Here is a 23,966-nt window from a genome sequence, read left to right as displayed (position 1 = left end):
AGAAAACCAGGGAATCACTATAGCGGCAGCTGAATAAACAAAAGATTTAACAGCTTTCATTGATTCAACGTGACCAATAAACACAGGACTACGACAATTTATGGTTTATCGGAGTTAATAGTATATTTATAATGCAATGCGTTTATCACTGCTTAGAATACTATGAAATATTTTGCGTACCTTATTCTGTGTAAGAAGCCACATCATTGCACAGAAGGATTTATTTCAAACACTCGACTGACGTTATGAAGTGAGTTGAGTAAAAATGTGTTATTAAATGTGTTATTTTCTTAGGGCTGGTCCAAATCCCAAACGGAAATAACTGCATACCGTACTCTATCGAACCGTACCGCTCAGTGGAAAGGAGCCATAAGGCTACAATTAACAAATGAGCCCAAACTTTAATTACTATTTATATTTAACTATAATAATTAACACTCAAAAAAAAAACATGTAAATTAACTTCTAAATTATACGATATCTATTTGTTGTTGAAATATTATAATTTACACAATGGTTGTCATATTTATTTAAATATACATTGAATTATTAAGAAATCACTAACATATAAAGCAAAATATGAGTAGCTATAGTCTATTTCACAAAATGCTCTTCTCTAGACTGAACTGATGAGCTTACATTTTGTTTACAAGCAATTTTAAACACATATTTCCACAAGTGAAACATTGATTGTGTGATTACAAGACACATAAGATGTCAATTTATGTTTATTTCAAGTTAAAACTGGAAGTAAGATCGCGCTCACTTGCTGAACTGAAAGGTTTACACAGCGAGCTAGCACGCCTCAAAGATTGCCAAAACGGCATTTGTCCGAATTTCCAGGAAAAACATTTAATGATTTGTTCTGTACATGTGCATAGTCTGCACACCTAACCGAAAGTTCCCTACCAAATATTTTCAGTATGAATACGTGTACACCCCTAAAAAATTTGCAAAAGCTGACAAACAAATGTTGTGGATTAAACTTAATTTTTATTACTCACATTTCACTGCTGGTTATCCCTTGTGGGTTGTTGGGGACGTTTTCGTCCACTAGGGGGTAAAGTTGAGTCTTATTTTGGCCACAACTTTCTCTGTGTTTGAGTTAATGGAATGATTTTTGGTGACAAATCTTATTTTGACCCATATTTTGGGAAAATGCTTTGAAATTTTTCAAAAACTCAACGGTACACTGTGGGCAATTTCACTACCCTTTCGGGATGTTCGTGGATGAAAACATCCACTAAATTAAACTGCTGTAAAAATGTATCATAAATATTTTTTTCAATTTTTTTTGCATAAATCTATTAATCAGCCTCAGTCCTGATCAAAACTACCAAATTTTTTAAAAAATTCCAAGATTTTAACTTTTTAATTACCAAATTCATAAATGATGTCACTGATTTGGGGAAAAAAAACACACAAAATTACATATTTTCAATATAAAAAGTGATTGTGGACTGGATTTGTTTTTACCTTTTATCACAGTCTTGGGCATGTCAAAGAATAGTAACAAGATTGGCTTTGATGCATTGTTAGTTTTTGTGCAGCATTAGATTTAAATTTTTTCTCCCTAATTAGCTGTTGGTGGCTGTTTTTGCCCCATTGACTTCCATTATAACGACATTTTTTGATTGCAAAGCCATGACACCATATAATCTTGCATTCTTGATTGTTTGTGGTTTTCACTTTTGGGAAGAGGTAAAAAAATGTATTTTTACAGTTGATCACTAGGTGGGACCATTAACCCTTTAAATAGGCCTGTGCAAAAAAGGCTTAGTTTCTGGCTTGTATATGGAGTTATATGGAGTATAACAGCAAATTATAGTGTTTGTGTGTGTGTGAGATTCTTGATTGTTGGTGGTTTTTCCTGTTGGGAAGAGGTAACATTTGTTATTTTTTACAGTTGATCACTAGGTGGGACCATTAACCCTTTAGATAGGCCTGTGCAAAAAAAGGCATAGTTTCTGACTTGTATGGGGTTATATGGAGTATAATAGCAAATTATAGTGTGTGTGTATGTGTGATAGAGAGAGAGAGAGAGAGAGAGAGAGAGAGAGAGAGAGAGAGAGAGAAAGAGAGGGTGTGAGAGAGACCTTTGTGCACTTACCTTGATGTACAGTATTTGAAAAAATCTAAATATGCACCTCATGCTCTCAGAACTACATGGAATAAACAATAAAAAAAGAAGTGTGTTTATGCACCTGCTTCCTTTTGATGGTGAAAAGTACATATGGCCTATAAGTGAAATGCTCCTCTTTTATTGATGGTAAAGCCAGTTTAAAACCTTAAAATCCTGTAAAAAAATATACTTTGCATCAAATTTATGAAAAATGTATTATGAACCAAAATGCAATACCAACTTCAAATAAGCTGCAGCTCGCTGGAGGGGTCACGCTACATAATCATTTCTATAAACTTTGGTACAAGTCAAGCCCTTTCTCGTGTTGCTTGCTGCTTTTCTCACCATTAAATATCCAGCACGATGGCATGCAAGTGTTTAAATCCACGTACTTTGCTTTTTTTTAGTCTATTCGCTTATTAAGTCTGACGTCACGTAGCAGCGCTTCCGTGTCCAAACGCTCTATCAGTTACCACGAGAAAACAACAAAAGGTGCTAATATAAACTGTGATAGAATACTAGTGAAAAAGTTATAACATTAACCTTTAACTCCATACTGAAGTACCAGATAGCCAGACAATGAAAATATAAATATAAAAAAAATATCTTAAAATTATTTGTGTTTGGGACGCTGTGAGCACGGAGACTGTAGTGTATATCGTAAGTTTGAAAGCGTTTAACTTAAATTATCAATATGAATAATCAGTGCTCATAAACGGCTGCTGAGGTCATATTCTCAAGTGAAGCGAGTTGAGGCCTGGACCCGGAAACAGCGCTTCTTACGTCATCACTTAACAACCGAATACTTTCACCACCATTAAAAGGCAGCAGGTGCATAAATACACTTTTGTTTACTCCATGTAGTTCTAAGAGCTGAGGTGTACATTGTGATTTTCTGAAATACATTAAGGTAAGTGCGCAAAGGTCTCTCTCACACACACTCTCTCTCTCTTTCTCACACACACATACACACTCAATATAATATGCTGTTATACTCCATATAGCTTCATATACAAGTCAGAAATTAAGCTTTTTTTTTCACAGGCCTATCTAAATGGTTAATGGTCCCACCTAGTGATCAACTGTAAAAATAACAAATGTTACCTCTTCCCAACAGGGAAAACCACCAACAATCAAGAATCTCACACAAACACAAACACTATAATTTGCTGTTATACTCCATATAACTCCATATACAAGCCAGAAACTAAGCATTTTTTTGCACAGGTCTATCTAAATGGTTAATGGTCCCACCTAGTGATCAACTGTAAAATTAACAAATTTTGCCTCTTCCCAAAAGGAAAACCACAAACAATCAAGAATTAGGGCTGGGACAACGCGTCGAGGTCATCGATGACGTCGACGCAAAAAATACGTCGACGCAAAATATGTGCATCGATTCGTCGACCTGTTTTTATTTCTCTAAAAAACGTTTGCAAAACGTTTACCTTATGTGCGCTGAATATACACGATGGCCGGATCAACATTCTGTCCAACGTTATATAACCAATCCAGGGGTTTTTCTGCATTGATCTTTTTTTTTGGCGGGTGTCAAAGCCTTATTTGATCGGTGAGTGACAGTGACAGAGCGCGTACGAGAGAGAGCCCCGGCTGCGCGCGCACTCACAGTCTTCAAACAACACAAGCGCTTCTTGCTCTCTCTCTCCCTTGTGCAAAATCAAAATCATTAAACACGATAGAAAAAGGGCGAAACACCAAAGTTTCACGCGCAGTTTCACTCACAGTCTTCAAACTACACGAGTGCTCTCTCTCTCTCTCTTCCCCCACCCCTCGTGAATATTAACCAAAATCATTAGACACGATAGAAAAAGGGCAGAACGCCAAAGTTTCACGTGGAGCAATCGGAGATTTTTTTTTCTCCATGACAGGCTGCTGGCTCCCACTGTTAAATTTTTTATTTTTATTTTGGAAAAGCACTCTCTGTATTAGCTTAAAGCCCTAAAGTTTACATTGGTTACTGTATTCTTTCAATTGCTCTAAACAAGTATTTTGGGTGAACTTTTTTATTGAATGCTAGACATCAAGTTGTTGTTATTTTCATCTGAAAGAAGAACTTTTTTTCAGTAAGCTAGGCCCTATGTGTTCAGTAAGCTTGTTTCAGTAAGCTATGTGTTTTCAAGGCTTCAAGGTTTTATTGAATGCTATGCTCTATACAATTGCAAAGTAATGCATTCTTAGTCAGTCTTTTATTTTGTAATTTTAAGAGCAATAAACATATATTGCAATGTTAAGGAATTCATGTTTTTTTCATTCAGATATGTAAATCAACATGTATAAATTGTTAGTAGTCAATTAATGGGGAGATAATCGAAATCGAATCGGCCCGAAAAAATTAATCGTTAGATTAATCGATGCATCGGAAAAATAATCGCTAGATTAATCGTTTAAAAAATAATTGTTTATCCCAGCCCTATCAAGAATGCATGATTACATGGTGTCATGGCTTTGCAATCAAAAAATGTCGTTATAATGGAAGTCAATGGGGCAAAAACAGCCACCAACAACTAATTAGGGAGAAAAAAATTAAATCTAATGTTGCACAAAAACTAAAAATGCATCAAAGCCAATGTTGCTACTAAACTTTGACATGCCCAAGACTGTTATAAAAAGTAAAAAAAAAAATCCAGCCACAATTACTTTTATATTGAAAATAAGTCATTTTGTGTGTTTTTTTCCTCAAATCAGTGACATCATTTATGAACTTGGCAATTAAAGAGTTAAAATCTTGGATTTTTTAAAAACATTTGGTAGTTTTGATCAGGACTGAGGTTGATTAACAGATTTATGCAAAAAAAATTGAAAAAAAATATGAATCTGATATTTTTGTGAACAATCCACAAGGTTATATGCTCTATATAATTGTGTATGTGACGAATACAAATCTTGAATCCAGAATATATCTTGAACTGAGCTGGCACAAGCTCTTACGTCACTTTATTCTTCCAAATCACATAGCTGCATATCCACAACCCAATAACAACAAACAGACATTGTAGGATGTATTCCCAGTGTTCTTTGTGCCATTTTCATTCGGTTGCATTTGGACATGACAATTTATATCCCATTTGATTTCAACATAAATATGCACTCAAATTCCGCTACCATACGTGAATGCCAGTGACATCCAGTTTGCACAGTAGCATAAGAGTAAGAAGACTGTGAGAGAGAAAGTTAAATGTGTTTGGGGTACAACACTTTACCAGACCACTGAGCATAAGCAATGTCCATTGAAAATCACTGGTATAAAGGGCTCCCTGTTCCAGGGTGTCTGTAGTTCTCTCTGAGATGAGGAGACAGAGGGGGGTGGGGAGGGGTCACAGGCACCCCATGGCAGTTTCCTGTGAGTGGTAGCGGTCTGGCTCATGTGAAACTAATGAGCGTGGACAGAGCCAAGCCACACCAGGCCAGCTGCAGGTCGCCTGGTCCACCCTGTCCTGCTTTTCTACTGGAATTCCTTTAAGATTTGAGCATCAGAGCCAGGCAAAAACAAAAAGAAGAGAGAAAAATGCCATGCGATCAAATTTTAATCCGTCACGTCCAACAATATTCACTGTGTGAAACATAAGGAGACCAGCACCCTTGAAGGACAGCATGCCACCCCAAACTGCTTTTTTGATGATGAGGAGGCACGACATTTCATCAAGAGACACGCTGCCTTGACAGACAAGGCTCGCCCTTTTCCGGAGGGAGCTTGACGAATGCTTCACACAACACTCGACCAATAACACGCCCTGAAAATTCAAGATTCAGCAAATACAATTTCATAAAACATCTAAGACAATGTTTTTTTTAAAAAAAGATCGGCCATGTTCCAGTAGCATTTTAGAGATGCCAGGATTGGCAAGTCTGATCTGTTGCTAAGTAAAGGGGGAAAAAAGGTTCAGAGAAGTATGGGGTAACTTCAATGTTTTAGACAACAGAAAAAAAAAAAAAAAAAAAAAAAATAAAGACGTAAGAGACCTAAGCAGTAAAGCAAAAGCACACAATGATCTTGAAATTCCTACGTTAATAAACAGGGTATACGAGAACTGTCTTGAATGGCATGAATGTCAAAGTAATTAATATGGATTTATGTTGACTGATGATGATGATGTTCATTATGCTTGGGTCACAGCGGTCGGAGAGAATTGACAAACACATAAGCCAAAGCTTTTCCCTGTCTTCGCTCTTTGCATTCATTCCTTGTCCTAAATAATGCAGCGCTGTTCGCAGGGCGGAGCGTCAAGTGTTTGTTGCTGGTCAGTCCTTGATGAAATGTGATGATGTTTAACTGGGTGAATCTCACAAGAGGCCAAAAAATCTAAATCAAATCAAAGAAAAAGAATAAATAAATCTAAAGACAATTTTACAAATATTTCTATATTATATTTTGTATTAAATAAAACCTGTTAGGACCATCCAGGATTTTCAGGATAAATTACAATTATTTTACCCCCGTCTTCTTATTATTGTAATTGTAAACTCCTTTGCTCAAATAAAAAACACTAATATATAAATGAGGCAATTGTGATACAAATTTTTAAATATAAATGTTTATTTTAGATGGCAAAAAGTTAATTTAACAGTATTATTTCAGTAAAAACAAAATTATGGGGTCAGAACTTGATCTGGGCATTACTTTCATGGGCGATCCTGCAAAGTTTCAGGTTTATGGGCATAAAATATTTAAAACCCCTTTGTCTTGAAAAAATTACAGCCTGCAGGACAAAGAAAGACTTTTCTCAGTGGTATCATCATAAGAGCAGTTCAAATGACATGAGAACAGTTCACTAAGTTAGTCTAACCTCTTGGTATCTCACACACACATGGCAGAAGGACAATTATGCATGTTTTGTGCTTTCATTGGCAAATTGACCTGCTTCCTGTTTGTGATTATTTTTCCATTCATCGAAGAATCTTTATCGGCCTCTCTCCTCTGCAAAAGGGAAATGCCACAATGACTTCATTCATTTCTCCAAACTCGTATGACACTATGACAGTCAAAATGTCTTTACTATAAATAAAACAGAATAAAGCATTTAGGCCAGAAATATGGCCATTCTCATTTTGATAGCTTCTGAATTTCCCAAACACAAATTTGAGTTTCCAAATAATTATATACTTGCAAAAACAAAACATCACTATGATGCAGTATGAGATATTCAATGAATACATTAACAAAAATATAGTTCTATTATGTTTTAGCCTATGTGTTTTTCTCTCTTTATTTGTTACAGAGCCATCAAGGAAGAGGGCTGGTCCTAGCTGAAGGGTGTTGGTGATTGAGGTAAACGGTAGTGCCACACTTTTGGACAGATGAGACGAGGAGGACCGAAAGAGAGGCCAACTGATCAATACTGCGCAATCTACCACCTCACCGACTCAAGCATTATAATTAATACTTTAAAACCACCCCTTGCCATTTCAGCTGACAACATGAATGAGTCTGCTGCAATAGCATCGTCAATATAAACTAGTCTAAATATCTGTTGTGTGTTACAGAATGCAAACCACACCGGGACATATAATTCAATTTCCATTGCATTTAAACATTTTCAAAGATTTTAACCACTGGAATAGAATAAATTTAGAATGAATTCTAAAGTAAAAGCAGGAATCCGAAAAACTGTATGATTTCGGTCCCCTTCTTTGGCAAGAGTCCATCACTGTTAAATTTTTAAAAGGACTTTCATCAGCTCGCACTCCCAGTAGACTCAGCCTATGACCCTTTCAGTGATGCATGAATGAATGTAGGAGGAGGAAAAAGGAAAGGAGGGGGAGAATAGTGTGGAATTCCCGGATCACACAGTTTGACTGAACCACATGATATGATGGAAGAGGATAGCTTGTCTGCGGTAAGAACATTGTTAGTCCTGTGTGTCAGTCAGGCCTTGTGTGTGACAGACATGCTTCCTTCAACATGGGACAAACAGTTTACAGTACTGTGTCTGGTACAGATTCAGGAATATAATATTCTACCTAAATTTAAATATTTTTAATGAAACATGACATTCAATTTCATTAACATCCTTAGACGCTACATATGTAGTTATAATCAAGCTAGTGCTGGTTTTGCATAGTTAAGATACAGTCTACATTTGTCTATTCAAATAGACATGACACAATGCATGAATCTAATATTTGAAGGATTAAAATGACTGGATGAAGTCAAGCTACAACTGTATGATCTAAATAGTTCAGCTTCACAAAAACCAGGCTGGTGGGATTTCAGTCAGACTAAAGTGTGTGCATGACATTTTAAATAGATGAAATTATTGCTTTAGTCCGAAATAAAACTTCTGAAGTGCATGTAAACAAACTTAATGTTAAACAAAACCAGGGCTGAATGAACCCTGTGTGGGATTCTTTTGCACTAGCTAAATCTAAACCAGATGTGAAATGCACAATTTGAACTCTATTGAAATCCATTTTTCTCCTTCAACTCACATTCTGCACCAAAAAAACCAAGACAGAGAGAAATGCAAGCAATAGAGACGATTACTTTAATGAATGGTGTAATTCTATGTAATTACCTCTACGCTTTCAGCTGCAGTTTCCACAATCAGCTGGATTAAATTTAGTGATTTGGACTCCATACATTTATTTGGAAGCTCCATTCTGATAAAATGACTCAAGACTGTTGTGTATAGAAGACTAGGAGTGACACTTAGAATTTAAGAATATAAATATAAATGACTTTTTATATGTACATGTAAACAAATAAATATAGACATTTTAAACCGTTTAAATGTTCTTGTTAATTTGTTTCTTTAATAACTGATCTATTAATTAGATAATTTATATCCCTATTCTCATTTTATTTTTCAAAGTCTAGTCCTCCATTGTTGTGAACCGTTGACAGCTGAAGCTTGTAAAGTACCACTGATCAAAATGAAAAAGTAATTACTGGACTATCAGTCTTGGCAAAACAATTCTGTTGTACAAGACCCAAGAGACAAATAAATAAATCTGAATGCACCCATTAGACCGTGCAGCTTGCTGTTCTGAAGACCGTTCCGTTGTACATAAAGACTGTATAAATAGAGCAGGACCTTGGCTATTCTTAAAAACTACAAAGAATTAAATCAACACGGGACTGACAAGCATGATAATGTATTTGACATCTGTGTCCACTAAGTCCACAGTTTATGAGCTTGATCCAAAGAGAGGGAAAATTGGGATGGCAGCTTTTTTTTTTTCATAAGCAGAGCAATTTATGGAAAAAGGCTCCAACCACAATGGACAACTAAAAGTGTGTCCAAAATGAGGTTGAAACTGTATCTTCTTCCTCCCTGTGGAGAGACTTTTGTAAGTATTTCTGTGCCGAGAGTGACCTAATATGCCAGTCCAGATACAGGTAGGTGTTCACTTTCTGAGGACAAACGCCTAGATCCAGAAGAAACAAAGAAAGCGAGGAGGCCTTAACTGGGCGAGTCGAAGGTTGTTCATATGATTATCTTCTCATTAGGATGAGTCATTGTGACCATGATACCTCATTACTGTGAAGCAGAGGAGTGCTGAGGGGCTTTCTGACTTCTAGAGTCAGGAAAATGGGCTAATCACTATGGACTAGATCTCTGTATGGGGGTGGGGACTTTTGACTGCTCCCGTTCACTCCTGTATACACCCTCCAGTTACCTCTGAGCTTTGCTTCTCACCTCTACCTGTCTGTGTGCCAGATATATGCAGGAGTACATCTAAACACTTAGAAGAAATAGAAGCCATAGATATGAATCAATATAAATTTATTGTTAAATCAAAGTGAATCTAAGTGTGAAGGATATTCATTATTCCTTCTTTCATTGTCTAGTCACCTGTGCACAGTACAAATGTACTAATTATGCAAAATTGTAAACAAGTACAATCTGTTCCTCATAATGTACTCATAATCACAGTTTAGACATCAGGAAAGACATAGCCTGCGGTGAGAAGAATGACCAAGAGCCCCAGCATGTCTCAGAGTCTAAGTATGCCTGATGGAGTGAAGGCTTCACTATCATCTCAGCAGCACGTGGAGTCTCAGTAAAGCCTGATGCAGGGCAGACTGCTAATGCATTATCAAAAACCTTAAATAGGTCACTGAGAGCCTCCTGTCAATCCCATCAGAAGGCCAGTCAGTCAAAAATTAAAGCTTTTTTGGAAAGCGCTTCTGAAATCCCTGCTGAGACTATAGCCTAGAATTAGAAATGCATTTTTAGATGGTCATGTGGATAGAGCCTTGTCTACTTATAACACTTGGAAAAGCTATTGAATATGTGTGTGCAAACCATTTCAAGCTAACAAAACAAGCGACTGGCTATTTAAAAACCAATTGAGCATTAGCGATTTGCAAATCAGCATTTTCTAAATCAACTTGAGTCTGCAAATTGCCTAAATGACTAGGCAAATAATCAGTCTAAAGGAAGCCCTGTATTACGCTGGTTTTGGGCTAGCTCAGATTGGATGGGTTTCTTATGGGGGCATTTATATAATAGAGCAAAAAAACTAATAATGTGAGATAAAATGCAATGGCCAAAGATGTTCATCTATTAGTGTACTGCTATAGCAGTGATGCTTTAAAGTGCATTATCTTTATTTTCTGGGAGGGTTTGTACCATCCCTACCCCAAACAGCTACAACACAGAATGTAAATAAAAAAAGTATTGCAGCTTAAATTATTAAAACATTACTTTTAATCTTAATAATACAACCTCATTAAGAGTAAAAGAAAATATTTTTTTTTGAATAAATGCAAATAACCCTCTGTCTGGGCCAAAGCAGGAAAAAAAAAACCAAATACCCGGACCGCAACTCTCCAAGCAGGGCATTCCAGAAGTGAAATGTGGTTTGTGAACACACACTCCAACAAACCACTTTTGCCTATTTCATGCCTTTAAAATGAATGAATTAAAGCCTGCAAGATCTGAGGTCTCATACAAGAGTGATGTCAAGCCACAGAGGGAATGCTGAATGAGAGTTAAAATTCAAGAGACTTTAGATTGCAATGCAATATTCCTGAATGATTGATACAACCCTTGGGCCTGGAAGGGATGCTCAATATAGTCAAATAAAAAAGGACTTTGGGGGGGGGGGTGATAAAATTTCCTCTATTCTGTGTTTGATTCAATGTGGAGCACAGAAGTTCATGTTTCTGAACGGAAATGTCAAACATTCCCCAATCTCAATGAATATAGCTACATGTGATGTCAACCTGCAAGTTTACAGGCACAGGAAGTGTCACATAGTAAACCCCCTCTGCGCTGCAATTTATCATTACTTTTTATGCAGCAACATTTCTCTTGTAAAATATGGCAAATCCCGAGAATTAAATTTCTATGAGAAATGAGTGAAAATACAGCATTAAAGCACAATTCTTAGTATTTGAAATAAATCCACTGTTGCAGTCTTGGTCTATAACAGCACTGGGTTTCATTAGTGCATGATGATGAGGGCTAGACAAAGGAAGTGCACACTTAATTCCTTTGTGTGTGTGTGTGTGTGTAAGAGAAGAGTGTGCAAAAGAAAGAGAACTTCAACATCCTACTGGACAAGGTGAAATATTGGGACCTGAGTCAGCCTGTCATTTTAAGAGAAGGGGGGAAAAAGTGGTTGCCAAGGACAACAGGGGGGAGTGGAAAATGAAAACGTGTCCTACTTTCCTTTCCCCATCCAATTTCTCTCTCCAGTGACAGCAGCCAGAGGTCAAGCCAATGTACTTGTGGAACTACAGGGACCTTCAAAAACTGCACACTGAAAAAAATTTTTTATTCAGATTTCTATATCCATGTGCATCAGTCAATTACCATTTTTGGATTAATGTTGCAAAAAATAGCAAACCATTATAGCAAACCAAATTTCCTTGTTTCCCTGAAATACATAAGCCAAATGAGCTGAAACATCATTGTACTGAACATGAGGACAAGAGCAATGTTTCATAACATAATCATACTTTTATTGTGATAAGACTACTATAAAAGTATGAGTGCACAGTCAACAAAAGCCCCAAAAAACCTTATTTTCAAATCATACCTGGGGCGCTGTTAATCGATACAACCTGATTTGCAGTTGTTTGATGCTTTGAGGATATGCAATTGGCAAGCTATACTCATGTGACATTGTACCCAAGTAGCACACAGTCAGTCTGCAAAACCCTGACACATCGCTACAGAAAGACAGTGAACTTATTCAAGACAGCTAAAGATTTCATAACGATTCTGGATGGGCTGACTAGATCATGTCAGCTGTGAAGCAGTTATCCCAAACGGGACTTAACAATGAGGATGGCCTGATGGTACGTAGTGTGAGAGAGTTTTGGGACAGTTGGCAGATCTGTCACTTGTCCTATCAGGTCAGCGACTGCACTGTCACTACATCTTGTATGCGCTAATTATGGACATGTGTTTTAATGTCTTGCAAATTTAAACATTTCTCTTAAGTCAAGTTTCTCTTTAAGTTAAAAATCCTGCTTTTAATGTCACCAAGTTAAAATTACCTATAGCTTGATAACACTGAGGTTTGCATGAATTAAATATCAGTATAAAATGTGTCAGTAATATACGTGTATGTGTGTGTTTATATGAATGAGCCAGCAGAAAAGAAAAAATCTTTACTCGGGCCCTGCCTATAATTTTCATCTAATGTCTATGCCCTATGCATTGTGCTTTTAGCAAAAAAAAAAAAAAATACAGAAAACACAAAGCAGTTCACAAAAACAAAACAAAGGCAAAAATAAATAAACAAACAGACATCCTTCTAAAGAGTCTTCACACAGTTAATTGTCTATACAAGGACAAGACCAAAAGCAATAATGAAAAAAATGCTGTTTTTTATATGTACTATAAATGCACTACATTAAAGTTGTGCACTAAATTCCAGTCATACTGAAAGTTATGAGCAACAGATCAAAAAGAGAGCCATTATTCTCTGAGGTGCAAATTCAAACTGCAGCAAAGTCCACTGAGTCAGTTAGTTGAATTTAAGAAATGCATCAGTGAATAAAAGCTGGATGAACCGATTACCCAGTTCAACCAGTTCACAAATCAAGTGGCAAGATCATTAGTGAAAAATAACTTAAATGTTCAATCTATTCCTCTAACAGCACAATCACATCACTTGTAATACAGAGCATGTCATATGGACTACTTTTGTGACTTTTTTTTTTAGCAGCGGTCACTGATTTGCATGAATAGCTATTCTTCAAAATATATCAGATTACAAATTCATTACAAGTTTTGAAGTGATATGGGAGTGAGTAAAAGATGACAGAACTCACATTTTCAGGTCAACTATACCTTTAACACAGAACTGCAGCACCATCAGACATAAATTTGACTTAAAGGCCTTAAAAGCGAATTTGTGCAATTTGCTTGTTGGTAATAAACATTTAAACTGTTATCCATTGTATTTTATGTTGTTGGGTATCACAAAACGGAATATAATACGAAAAAGTAGGTACTATCTTAGAGCGGTCTCCTTTCCCCCACAATGCATTGCATCACGTCAACGTTGGGGAGAGAATTTACCAAAGCACGCCTTGAGAGCATTGTAGTGGTGGAAATTATGATTCTTTCAAGAGATTCGTTCATTTTCAGTTCGTTCACCAAAATGATTCTTTCAGAATCGTTCATTGATTCGTTCAGTTTTCATTTCTTTGTATTACACAAAATATGCCAGCAGGTGGCAAAAAAGAGTGTATTATGTGTTATGTCTTAAGTCAACGAATGTATTCACTTGTTACAAAAACTGATCTGGCTTTATTAAAATGTGTGCATAATCGCATTCAATATATAAAGTCTAATAAACTTGTTCAGATGAACAAAGCACGAGGTTTTCTTGCCCAATTAGCATTTTAATTGTTTGGTCAGATAGGTTGCATATTATATATTTACATTCATGAATCGGGGATTAAACGTGGAATTCTGTATGCTAAATATCAAAACAAGCGTATGTGCGCAGTACCTTTAACTGTGCTTTGCATTTTGCGAGATTGACATGCTAAATGGCAGACTAACCCGGTTTACTCTCATTCATTTCGTTCACGAATGAGATAAGCTACCAGTTCATTTCATTCACGAACGACCTATCCGTTCATTCAACTCATTCACGAACGACATGTGTGCCAGTTCAGTCATTTCATTCACGAACGAGATGTACTAAATCATTCAGCTCGTTCACGAACGACATGGGCATCAGTTCAGTCATTTCGTTCACGAACGATAAGATCTCTAGATCTCGTTCAGACTCATTTGAAACTGTTCATTGAAGGGTGCATTTGATCACTACATTCAACAAATCACATGCTCTGACACATCTCATACTTGAAGGCTATTGGCTCGAGGTTGAGTAATTCTTTGACAGGATGAAATGGTTGTTAACCGGTTCACCGAGCTGCGCATGCGCTGCTAATAACGCCGCACTGCTGTGGAGGGAGGAACTTCAGTGAACGAGAAATATGAGTCAGTGGATTGAGTGAACGAGAACGATTCGTTCACCTAGAAGATTCGTTCAAAAAGAACGATTCGTTCACGAACGACACATCACTAGAGCATTGAGAGTGACTAGAGAGTAGTAGACGAGAGTATTCAGATTGCGCAGATTATAGATAAATAGATAAATACATAGATATATATAGATAGATAGACAGACAGACAGACAGACAGACAGATATCGACCAACAGCGACCCAAACGCACTCACTTCCCCTACAGCACAAGCTTTTCAGCTCGGTTTCCATGGGACAGCACCGCCCACACAAGCACCTGCCAAACACAGCGACACACACGCGGCTACGTTTGCAACAACATTTTCACCGGAGGAAGAGATAAACACTTAGAAACGTCCATATAGTTAGCATTATGCTTTCTATTTCTAGATGACAAAGACAAAGTTTACCAGTTCTACGACACTATGACAAAGGTTACCGGTACTTATCTGAACTAACGTCATGATCACTGCCGCTAGATATAAAGAAAACGTTGATTTTTTTTTCACTCAGTGCTACTCAATGAAAGTAAAAAAAAAGAAAAAAAAAATTATTTTTTATTATATATATATATATATATATATATATATATATATATATATATATATATATATATATATATATATATATATATGTGTGTGTGTGTGTGTGTGTGTGTGTGTGTGTGTTATTGTGCACTGCTGCTCGTAGACTAGCTCCAGTGCTCATTGCTGCGATGCTAAATGATAGCAACTCACCAGGACACTTCACCAACTCTCCACTCATTCTCCTCGGACCATGCTAGGGCTGTCAACGAATATTCTAAATTCGAATATGTATTCGAATAGTTAAAAAAAAAACGAATTTCGAAGGTGAAAATTAATATTCGAATAAAAAAAAAATGTCGAAAAAAAGGCCCGCGATAGTAGAGGCGTGGTTGTCTGCTTTGCGATTGGGCGCGTTAGCGCGCCTGAGGGTTCAGGGACAGGTCACAGCCTCACAGGAGTCACACTGTCTGGCACATCATCACTGCTGAAAGTTGACGCGTCTTCATGGAAGATGCCAGCAAGTGCAGAGCCCAACTCGACCACAGCAGAGAAAATGAGGTAAAATTGTTGACCCGCGCGATTGTTGTATGCAAGCTATTTAAGATACAGTTAGCATACCATTCGACAACTAGCAACATGAGGTCACATCTCAAAAATGTGCACCCAAATGAGCATGGCATAATGTGTGGAACTCCAGCTAGACAGTCACGTCTTGACACTTAACGTTACTTTGCATCGCCCGCCGCAAGCACTTTGTCTGCAACACGACAAGAGGCCATAACGGATAAAATAATTTCGTTCATTTTTAAGGACATGAGACCGATCAGTATGGCCGATTGGGCACGCTTCGGGGAGTTCTGTCAAGCAATGGATCCGAGGTTTGATTATTTATCATTTCATGTCAAGGAAAAGTTCCATGTTTACCACAGCACAGCTCGCTCGGAGCATTCAATGTCAGTTCTATATGCTGTAAAACTTCCATTAATATTAATATTTTTTTCAATCACTGAATGAAGCCTGCTATATTTGGGACAACAGTCGTGACCTTAAATTGCTTGCACAAAAATTTGTTTGTTCATTTAAACCATTATGCGCAGAGAACGTGAGGGTGAGAGAGCGTGAGGTCTGCAGACTTGGCCATTAATTGATTTCCTTGTTTTTGTACGTTGTCATATACGTTTAAACTTAAATAGACTATCTATACAAGTAGTTATGTCTCTTTGTATTATTTTTGCCTGTTATTGACGTAATGCGCGTCATTGACAACATGCGCCACCAGATGTTCGAATAGTTCGAATATTCGTGTATTTTTTAGAGGGAATATTCGAACGTCAATTTTGAGCAATTTTGACAGCCCTAGACCATGCATAGGCTTTGACGGACATCAGTTCTTGGTTCTTGCCACCTCTTCCTCATCACAGTCAGACGCTATAACGTTAGTTCTGATGCTGCGTTCCAGGCAGGTTTTTGAGCTCGTAATCACTATTTCATACCACTACTAACGACTTTGTACCGTTCCAGGCAAGTTACGCCAAACTTTGAGCGCAAGGAATTGTAACTAGATTATTTAATTGCAACTTTACATTGACCTAAAATCGTTTTTTCAACGTGTACCACTTGCATAAACACTGCATCCGTAGGCAGTATTATTCGTAGGAGCTGTCATCGTTGTTTCGCGTGCTGTGTGACCTCGGAGTACATCAATCTAGTACAAGTCACAGGTTTGATTGCCGTTCCAGTGCACTTTCACGGGTTTGAAGTTGGAAAAACACGGGTTACGGGCTGCCTGGAACGCGGCATCATACTAGGCTGAGGCTACCTTTCCTCGACTTCTCAGTACTTCTGGATTAATTTGTATTGGAGACGCGAACCGTTTAAAACGATTCAGTTCGATTTGGTGAACGGTTTCAAAAAGATCCGGTAACATCGAATGATTCGTTCGTGAACTGGATATGACAAACTGCTTTGTTTTGAACTGTCTTACAACAGACACGGAAGAGAAGACAATGCTGAATAAAGTCGTAGTTTTTGCTATTTTTGGACCAAAATGTATTTTCGATGCTTCAAAAAATTCTAACTGACCCTCTGATGTCACATGGACTACTTTGATGATGTTTTTCTTACCTTTCTGGACATGGACAGTATACCGTACACACAGTTTCAATGGAGGGACTGAGAGCTCTCAGACAAAATTTAAAATATCTTAAACTGTGTTCCGAAGATAAATGGAGGTCTTACTGGTTTGGAACGACATGAGGGCGAGTTATTAATGACATAACTTTCATTTTTGGGTGAACTATCCCTTTAACCTGCAACATGGCCTTTAATTGTTGGCACAGGCACATATTGCAGCACAGTAGCAAAGGAAAGGATGGCCTACATCACAGGAAGATGAAAAAAATAGGGGGAAACCCCTACACATCAACCACAGTCACAACACGTCTACAACATACTGCAGTACCCAAACCGCACTGCTCTCTTCACTCGGCTGTTTCAAGAATTACCCACGTTGATGGAACAGCAGTGGTACTGATTGAGCTATATTAAGGATGACATTCTCTCAACAGAGCAGCAGCAGATAAAGCAGGACAGAATTGGAATGGTTTGGATTCATTAAGATTTACCTTTGTTTCTCATTATTAGGTGCTAGGCTATCAGCAAATCACAGCCTCTAGTCTTGTTTGGGGGGACATCTGATAACATAAGCACTTTAAATCCCTGAATAAAAATTCCTACAACACCAAATAATTCTCACTGTGACCCTCTCCATTATCACAAAGAAAGCAATTTGGGTCACAAAACAATTCTTCTTTAGCACAGTCTCAGAACACATTTGAACGATCCTAAAAGGCACCATGTGGGAAACTGAGAGATACTGTTGAGGTGAATGAACTCAAGGGGGCCAAACAGGATGGGACTTGATGTAAACCAATTTGGTCATCAGTTAAAACTTTGCCTTTAATTAGACCCTGATGGCTTCCAGAATTCTAAAGGAAATAAACAGTCGAGACAAAGACGGGAAAATGTTCCTGTCCACTAATTCTCCTAAACAATACCCTGTCTAATTACAGGGGTCCGAAATAAGGCACAGTGCACAAGCATCTTTTTTAAATATAAAATAAAGGTCTGTGAGAGAGGACCTGTCTCCTGGGGACTATAATAGCTTTTTACAAGCACAAACATCTATAATATGCCAAGTATGTTTTTGGAACTCATTGGGATCTATAGTGTTATGCTGGGCAACTCGAAGAGTATTTCTTAAATCAAGTCATTCACATATTTGAAACCGGTTATAACATGCTGGTGGCTACTGACAGCTCCAATTGAACAGGCATGCTTACTCCTAGGATGAATCTTCCTCTTTATTAAATGACGTGTCCGCATACATGAAGGCATTGTATCTGTAATAACTGCACACTACGCATACTCAGCTAGCCTAGCTTTATGTGCATTTAGCATTCAGGTGGCTCTTAAAAGCTCATTTGAGTGAAAAAAAGTTACCAAAATGCGACATATGTAGTCGTTTCAACCTCTCTGTGCAATAAACTACAGAACTTACGTAATGTTAATGTTTTCTTTTGGTCTAGCATGCAAGCTAACCATAATAACTAAGCTTTGCTTACTAACGTTAGTTATATGCGGAAGAGTGAAATGGGTTATTATTTGAAGTTAATCCTGTTATAGCAACCAGCATTACGAATAAATATTCAAAGGTTGTTGTGATTTTAAAACACAAGGCACAACTGTAAATGTAGCTAATTCAGCAGCTCGCCATGGCAGATTAGCAAGCAAAGCAAAAATAGGAGAAAAAATACCTTCACCCCTACCTGAGTCAAGTTTACTGCTCCTTACTTCTCTTCTTGCTCATAAAACGAGCCAAAATCCGAGCCAGCGACTCCTGATATTTGCTTAGCCGAGCAAAATCTCTCGCACTTTTGTGAGTGTTATTGAGTAAAAAAAAAGAAGCCTCTGCGCGTCCCGGGTTAACACTCACATACACATACAAACACATACATGAAGCGCTAGCAGGCTGCTAGTACTTTACGTTATACCATCCGCCCTACATTAGTCGCTTTTAATGATTCGTTCAACAACAAAACAGCTCAAATAGAGTCTGTGCTCTTCGCTTTCAGTTTGCCGTGAGCCAATATTACATGTAGTGTTGTATCCTCCTCTTATTCAGTAAAACAATGAGGGGAGGGCTAAGCGTCAGGATTTGGTTAGCAATGTCGCTACGCCATCTATCTGCTCGAGCTCGGATGAGGCATATATAGAGCTAAAAGGTCCAATCAGTCTTCTGTGTCGGATGGACCTATGGGCCAAATGTAATGAAGAAATGCGTAAGCCTCGACCACTCCACTGGCTCGTGTGTGTGTATATAATATTAATAATAATATTAGAATTAATATGTCATATATTAATTAATGTCATAATATAATATAATATAATATAATATAATATAATATAATATAATATAATATAATATAATATAATATAATATAATATAATATAATATAATATAATATCTTTTGTCATCAGGCTTTTTCCATAGGAGGGCGACAACACCACATTATTGAACTGTTGTCCACTAGATGGCTTCAGAAGGATGGCCTACAATTTCTCATAAATCTTTATGACGTCATTCATAATCTAGGCAAATCTGGAAAAAAATCTGAAGAAAAAAGAGACTTAATTTTTATTTCAATAACTTCACACACATCCCTCGCTACCATCAACAGAGGCTAGTAGGCGTTTATGCTTTCAAATAAAGCACAAAAAAACTACAGTATCTTGGTTTCAGGATGGTTTTGCCCCTACTTTCATATTTAGTGGATTTCAAAAAACTTCTTAGGTAATCTTCTTTCCACCAGAGATATCAAAAAAGCACAATAACAGGACACACACAACAGAAATTGCTCACACCCAGTACATAAACCAAACAATGAGTAGAGTGTATCCACTGTGGACACACTGTGGAAGTGCTGAATGGTTCTAACATGAAAGACCAGCCTCTGTAATGTGATCACCAAACATGAATGAAGTGCAGTACCACAAGCCGCACTGACAGCTGACAGAACACACAGCCAGCTGCACCACTTTCTGCACTTTTATCTCCCTTCAATCTGCTCCTCTAATCAGATCTCTAGTAATTTGTACCTCTTTGTACTGGACACAGCCCTGAATGCACACTAAGCAGAGAGCCAGGTGTTTGGCTACCTGTGTTCCTGTGAACTCATGTGCTGTCAAACAGCGTCTGCAAAGCAGGCTGTAAATCAAACAAGACATTAATCACAGATCTGTGGGACTATTACAGTATGAGCCAAAATGAGCTTTGTCCATCACCTCTAAGTTCAAAATCTTAATTTCACATAGTTTTGCGGTCCAACATGAGAGGATGTAACTTTAAATCTAAATTACACTGAATCTAGGACAATATGATGTAATTTCCTGCTGTTTCATTAAAATCTTGTCAAAAGGGGCATTGATGAAAAGTTAATAGACTGGGTGGGTGGCCGATCTGTCTAGGCCCCTCCCAAAGAGTGGGCTGGTTTTGGGAGATAAAGCCTATAATATGACAGGATACATCTATTTTCTCTTCAGCAGTCCTGAGGCAGGAAACCCAGGGGTTGCACCCAGTGAACATCCCCCATTTCCGTCTCCCTTAGCCTCTCTCTCTTAGACACATCCAGACTTACTGGTGCTGACCCATACAGCTGGTGGGATGCTGACCTTTCTGAGGGGAGCTGTGCAGCCGGTGACTGTCAGCAGGGCGAGGGATATTGTCCAGAAACGCAACTCCAGCATTTACAGCAAACCACCCAAAAGCAAGATCGGACCTGGGGTGAGTGAAAAAATTACAAAATCCTAAAAGATTGCAAAGATTCATGGGATCAGCCAACATTAGTTTAACTGAGGTCAATGGAGATAATAGGATTCACCAATGACCTGGTTGACTCCTTGTATTGAATAATATAATCCTTTGTGTTTAGACAAGAACAGAATAACAATGTCAAATCAAGCAAACCATCCAAACATCATATTGGTTCAAATAGTAGAAGTACAAAAATAGTCATTATAATATATATAACTGTTCAAAGGTTTGAGGTCAGTATGATTTTCATTTCTTGATCGAAATTAATTCTTTAATTCTGCAAGGATGTGTATAAGATTGATCAAAAGCGACAGAAAATACATTGATAATTTTACAAAAGATTTCTGTAAATAAATGCTGTTTTTTTCTATTTATGAAAAATAAATCCTAATAAATGGTTTCTGCAATAATATTAAGCAGCACAACCATTTTCAACATTGATAATAATATTGACATTGAAAATGTATCTTGAGCATTTTAGCATATTTAATGATTTCTAAAGGATCATGTGACACCAAAGACTTTAATAATGCATATATTTACTAGTTTATATTTATTTTATTTTATATATATATATATATATATATATATATATATATATATATATATATATATATATATATATATATAGTAAGTTAAGTATTTTGAATATAATGATATTTTACATATTACTGTTTTTAAATTAAATAGCAGTCCAAATTTTGTAAGTATTAAAGCTGTTAAATTGCATGTGTGTTTCTGCAGCAAAGTTTCTTCATCATGTCTGTGTTTGCCGTTGCCCTCCTGGCCCCCGCCGGGTGGATTCTGCACCACATCCCAGAGTATCGTCAGAGAGCCAAACCCCCACCATCTTGAAGAACACCTCGGTCATGGTCAACTTACCGGGTGTTGTGTACCACTGACAGACCTGGCTTCCTCTAAAGAATTATTAACCTCCAGTGAAAAATAGAGATCTTTAAAACATGAGCAACATCACAAGTAACAAATTAATAATAATAACAGTATAATAAAATTATCAAATACTACAATTGTCCAATTGGGAGAGAAATTGGCCTCATTTGAATCTAACAAGAAATTAAATTCCTTGGTGTTTAATGCCTTAGGACTGTGGCCCTTATTACATGCAAAATGACTGTATGCTTTCCCATGTAATAAAGTTTCTATTTACACCATCTGTTTTTTGTTGATAACTTTGTGTTTTCACTGTGCTAATTGTTCTGGCCTTGGGGGCACTGCTTAGAAATATACATAGAAATTAGATTTCTTGAAAAAAAAAATAACTTCAATAATGTTTTAGCAGAGACTAAATAAGGAAGCAGATTGATGCAGCCAATTCATAGGTAAAGGTTATTAGAAGGCCAGTGGGCAAAGTTTGCCATGACACCAGGGTTAAACCTTTACCCTGTGATTTTTCATGACCACAAAGAGTCAGAACTTCAGTTGAACATTTAATCTGAAGAACAGCGCCTTTTTAGAGTGTAGTATCCCATTCAGTGAGACTTCTGGGAGCACCCCCTGCTGGGCTACACAACACCAGCAGCTACCCTTAGTTTATCCAGGAGTCTCTCATCCAGGTATCGATTCAGCTCTGCTTAGCCTCAGGAGAGTTGCTGCCGGCTAAATGGGAAGCTACCACCCACACGGAGTATCTCGAAAGGTCTGTATACTTGAGGAAACTACACAGAACGCTGATGTGCTTGATAATATCCTAAACACAAACATGATACGGTCAATGTTTGTCCATAAGTGTTTCAGTCCTCCTTTGGAGCAAAGGAAACCCTATTTTATGACAGGCTAAGGTCATTGCGGTCAAAAATGTATAACTGTAGAAATGATGGTGTTCACATGCACACTTTGTAATTTTTCCCCCATATTTTTGCTGAACCATTTGAAATGCCAGGAAAAAGATTAAATTCAGTGAATTCAGTATTGGTTCATATTAATTTCAGCATTTACTAATACAATATTAAAATCAAAATGTGTCTTTGTTAATAGTATTTAATGGACCTGAGCTAACATGAACAGTTGGATTTTTTATTAAAAACATGGCATTAACATTAACATTAACAAAACATAATTAATACTATAACAAATGTATCGCTCTGTCAGTGTTCATTAATTCATTAACTAATGTTAACTAATGGGTCCTTATCCTACAGTGTTACCCAAATATGTGTTTAATTTATTTTGTTTACTTATTGCTGCTAAGGGGAATATTAATCTGCATTTCATATTAGATGAGCAAGAAATGCCCTGTATCTTCACTCTGTTATTTCCAAAAAAAAAAATCAGCATACTGTAGTAGTATATGGGCTAGGAGATCTAGACATAAGACTCAATTAGTCCCTAAAATAAGTTGCTAAGTCTAGGGACATTCGGATACATTCATTTCCCAAAGACTGCAGAGAGTGACCCTGGTCTCAAGCACTTTAGAATCCCCATTGTTTGTTTATTTTTCCAGAACAGCAGGAATGTTGAGATTCTGCCTCATTGCGGTAACATGAATTTATTTCTGTTCTAACATTGTTTAAATAAGTTTTCTTAAACCTTTATAAAGGAAACCAGATGTATTTCTAGTCTTTAGCAATGTAAACAAGATAACCTGAACATATTGCTTTGAAAAGTCTGATTCATTCAATGATTCATTTAAATGAATGGATTCACAAAATTATTCACCAATTTGAGTCCCAAAGTTTTCTCTTTTTTTCTTTCTTTTTTTTTGTGGTAAGCATAGATCTGTTCAAATTTAATACTGTACCACCAATTGTAGTTAAATGAGCAAAAATATACTTCTGATTAACTTACAGGCCTAAATTTGACAATTTTATTGTTTAGTAATTATGAAAATATTAGCCCCTTTGATGTAATTTGCTACTTCTTGTCAGTATCTTGCAATTCAGCTAACTACTTTATCAATGCAGCAGCTTGACTATATTTCAATTATGATTAGCTTGTTCCCCCGGGTCAAATTCAATAGTGCGTCACT

At 37.1% G+C, this 23,966-nt stretch overlaps 2 protein-coding genes across 3 annotated transcripts in view; one reads left to right on the top strand and one right to left on the bottom strand.

Annotated features, from left to right (window-relative positions):
• Positions 1–19,398, bottom strand: part of btbd7 (BTB (POZ) domain containing 7) — a 61,178-nt gene extending 41,780 nt beyond the window's left edge. The window contains exon 1 of one of the 2 annotated variants that reach the window (XM_059512783.1): positions 18,936–19,398. The gene's annotated coding sequence lies outside the window, so the exon portion shown is untranslated. The remainder of the gene's footprint in view (positions 1–18,935) is intronic. The other variant, XM_059512782.1, reaches the window with a different exon arrangement.
• A 1,305-nt stretch (positions 19,399–20,703) lies between these two features.
• LOC132107274 (cytochrome c oxidase subunit 8A, mitochondrial-like) lies at positions 20,704–22,152 on the top strand. Its single transcript, XM_059513507.1, has 2 exons — positions 20,704–20,950; positions 21,725–22,152. Exons 1-2 carry the CDS (start codon positions 20,831–20,833, stop codon positions 21,833–21,835), a joined length of 231 nt encoding a protein of 76 aa, XP_059369490.1. The 5' UTR covers positions 20,704–20,830; the 3' UTR covers positions 21,836–22,152.
• The last annotated feature ends 1,814 nt before the right edge of the window (positions 22,153–23,966 follow it).

The sequence above is a fragment of the Carassius carassius genome, chromosome 27 (genome assembly GCF_963082965.1).
Source record: "Carassius carassius chromosome 27, fCarCar2.1, whole genome shotgun sequence".
Lineage (NCBI taxonomy): Eukaryota > Metazoa > Chordata > Actinopteri > Cypriniformes > Cyprinidae > Carassius > Carassius carassius.
This window is presented reverse-complemented; position numbering and strand designations above follow the sequence as displayed.

Coding starts and splice junctions, on each gene's coding strand:
- LOC132107274 (XM_059513507.1), top strand. CDS start 20,831: ATGCTGACCTTTCTGAGGGGAGCTGTGCAGCCGGTGACTGTCAGCAGG. Junction 20,951..21,724: donor AAAGCAAGATCGGACCTGGG/GTGAGTGAAAAA, acceptor GTGTTTCTGCAG/CAAAGTTTCTTCATCATGTC.